Consider the following 2633-nt stretch of genomic DNA (forward strand, 5'->3'; position numbering starts at 1 on the left):
GGAGTCCAGTCAAAAGACCATTACAGTAGTCAAGTCTACTGGAGATGAAAGCATGGATCAGCTTCTCCTGATCTGTTTGGGACATAAAGCCCTTAACTCTGGATATGTTCTTAAGTTGGTAGAAGGCTGTTTTGGTGACTGATTTATAAGAAATTCATAAGAAATAACATTGCATGGAACACGGAACAGGAAGCAGCAAATTTCTCTGAAAAGGTGTCATGGCCTGTATAAATAATCATCATCTTTTATTAAATCTATCTTTCAGTAACCACTCCTACTAATAGACAAAATTCCCAAAAATACATTTTTTTTTCTGAATCATGATAATTTACATGAGCCATTAGTCCATATACAATTTTACACATGTATTTGTCTCATTATTGTTTTGACACTTCTGTCACATTTTATAATGATATTTAGAACAATTAATGGTGTCTTGTCCTTGTTTTATGCAGCAACTACAACAAGAGAAATAAGCATATACTTACAGAAACAGTTGTGTTAAGTAACTAATTTAGACTCCGTTAATGGCTGGAGAGCACACAAAGTAGAAAGAATGGTCTTTTTAGGTAAGAGTAAAATTGTGGACAGAAACAGAGGGGAATCACAACTAAATCCCACTCTCAATCTTTCTCGAGTGTTTTCATTGAAAAACATTTTGTATATTTTTCATTTCATCCAGGGATAAAGAGTGATTGCTACCTGAGAGAGAAGAAGTGGAAATGTGGGTTTTCAAGGGTAACTCAGTTTACCCAGAATTTATCCTACACTGATTATGGATCAAAAACAAAAGGAATACATCATTACACATTAATAATAGCACAGCATAATGTTATGTTTTATGTTTAATATGCACTATGAGGCCCTGTGAAAATGAGAAGTGATGCTGCCATCAGCAGTTAAGAGAATGTAACCAAAGAGACAAACAGTGCCACCAGGAGCAGGAGGCCGGCATGTGTGCTGCTGGCACTGTTGCATAAGTCACCCTGACAGCAGAATTTTGCTTTCAGAAATCCTTGGAGCTGCTCACTTAGTGCACCGTAGCAGATCTGCTTGGAGGCACAGCCCTTCATCTTAAACTTCTTCACTGAGAGAATGAAAATAATGTTAGTCTCTTCTAATATATCTACTAAACCACTAAAAACCCTGTGAGCTGAGGACATATGTCAAGTAGAGCTAGATGTTTCATGTCGTGGGCCTGTTACCTTTTGCTGTGATGCAGTAGTCCTCATTCCCCACACAATTCACAGTATTAGTGCAGTCTGTTCCATCGCAGTAATAGCACGTTTTACCATTGGAACTAGGTATGCTTGGCTCTGTAACATAGGGCATACATTGTACATATTGTTTTTCGGGGAGGTAGAGGGTGATTGGTCAGAGATTTCAATGCATTTTTATTCTTCATTCCTGCTTTTTTTCAGGGTATTTGAACAATGACATTTGCTTAAAAATAACAAGAGAGATTTATGCCATTTGTTTGTCTGACGATTTGATGTTTTAATTTTTTTTATTTTTTAAAATTTTTTTACTTTTTTGCATACAGCTAAATGCCAATTTTCAACAAAACAACTCTCAGTGCAAAGAAGCAATTATATATCAGTAGACAATATAAATTTGTTACCAGAGGTCTCATTCTTGTTGCAGAGGTCGGTGAGGCAACACTTGGTGGAAATTACGTGTCTGGATAATCCAGAGTTGAGTGAGGCATCACCACACAGTTCTTCCGGAACACAACCTTTTGTCTGGCTATCCAAAACTTTGGTGGTACCTTCAACAAAAGAGCAAACATGAAAAAAAAATAAACTGGACTAATGAAAAACTGTTTTACCACAAAAAATACCACAAACATACCTAAGTATGTCATGAATCTGATAGTAGCACATTGATCATACAATGGAGGGCATGTTATTTCTTCTTTGTCCTCGCAGGTTTCAGAGGCAGCAGCTAGACAAATATGACATTTGAGGGTGCAGGCTGATAAAACACAAAACACAGACAAGTTAAAAAAGTCTACTTCTCTTTTCTACAAGGGGTGAACAAAATATGAATTTTTATTATTATTAGGCCATTACTATTAATTAGAAACACAGCTACAATTACAATTCACTGTAATTATACAGTAAAGCTGGGCAGTTCTAACATGCTTGTTTGCAGAAAAGAAAATAGGTCAAATCACCCGTTCAAAAACTGCAAGTGAGGCACAAAGAGCAATAGCAGAGATAAAAACAGGTAACAGAACAGAAACTTGCCTTTAGGGAGAAACACAATCCCGAAGATCAGAGGAAGGAGGTGCATTTTGTGATGGATCAACTGAGTTTTCGTTTGCTCTGTTACCGCTACGATTAGTTCTCCGGAGAGGGAGTTGTCATCATCCTCAGATCACACCTTCACATAATGGCAAAAAGTGACTTGAAAAAGCCTGAAATAGATTTTACCAGCTCTCTTGTTTCCCTGACCTGTAAAAACATAAAAGTAGCTTTCTTTGTTGAAAGTAGTCCATAGTGTACAATGAATTCAATCTGGAATTCAATCTGTAATTCAACCTGTACTACGCCATGACATTGTACTCAAATTACAGAGGCTCCAGTAAAAGTGAGCAGTCTCTCTCTCTCTCTCTCTCTCTCTCTCTCTCT

At 37.1% G+C, this 2633-nt stretch overlaps 1 protein-coding gene across 1 annotated transcript; it reads right to left on the reverse strand.

The window, feature by feature from the left end:
* Positions 1–82: 82 nt before the first annotated feature.
* LOC109142393 (uncharacterized) lies at positions 83–2467 on the reverse strand. The gene is made up of 5 exons (XM_027286399.1): positions 2250–2467; positions 1852–1974; positions 1622–1768; positions 1206–1316; positions 83–1087 (listed from the first exon to the last, which is right to left on the reverse strand). Exons 1-5 carry the CDS (start codon positions 2293–2295, stop codon positions 900–902), a joined length of 615 nt encoding a protein of 204 aa, XP_027142200.1. The 5' UTR covers positions 2296–2467; the 3' UTR covers positions 83–899.
* Positions 2468–2633: the final 166 nt, after the last annotated feature.

The sequence above is a fragment of the Larimichthys crocea genome, chromosome XIII (assembly GCF_000972845.2).
Source record: "Larimichthys crocea isolate SSNF chromosome XIII, L_crocea_2.0, whole genome shotgun sequence".
Lineage (NCBI taxonomy): Eukaryota > Metazoa > Chordata > Actinopteri > Sciaenidae > Larimichthys > Larimichthys crocea.

Bases quoted from the DNA above. Each gene is read 5' to 3' on its own strand.
- LOC109142393 (XM_027286399.1), bottom strand. From the start codon at position 2,295: ATGCACCTCCTTCCTCTGATCTTCGGGATTGTGTTTCTCCCTAAAG. The intron at 1,769-1,851 runs GTATGTTTGTGG...CTTTTGTTGAAG, and splicing joins CAGATTCATGACATACTTAG to GTACCACCAAAGTTTTGGAT. The intron at 1,088-1,205 runs GTAACAGGCCCA...TCATTCTCTCAG, and splicing joins CTACTGCATCACAGCAAAAG to TGAAGAAGTTTAAGATGAAG.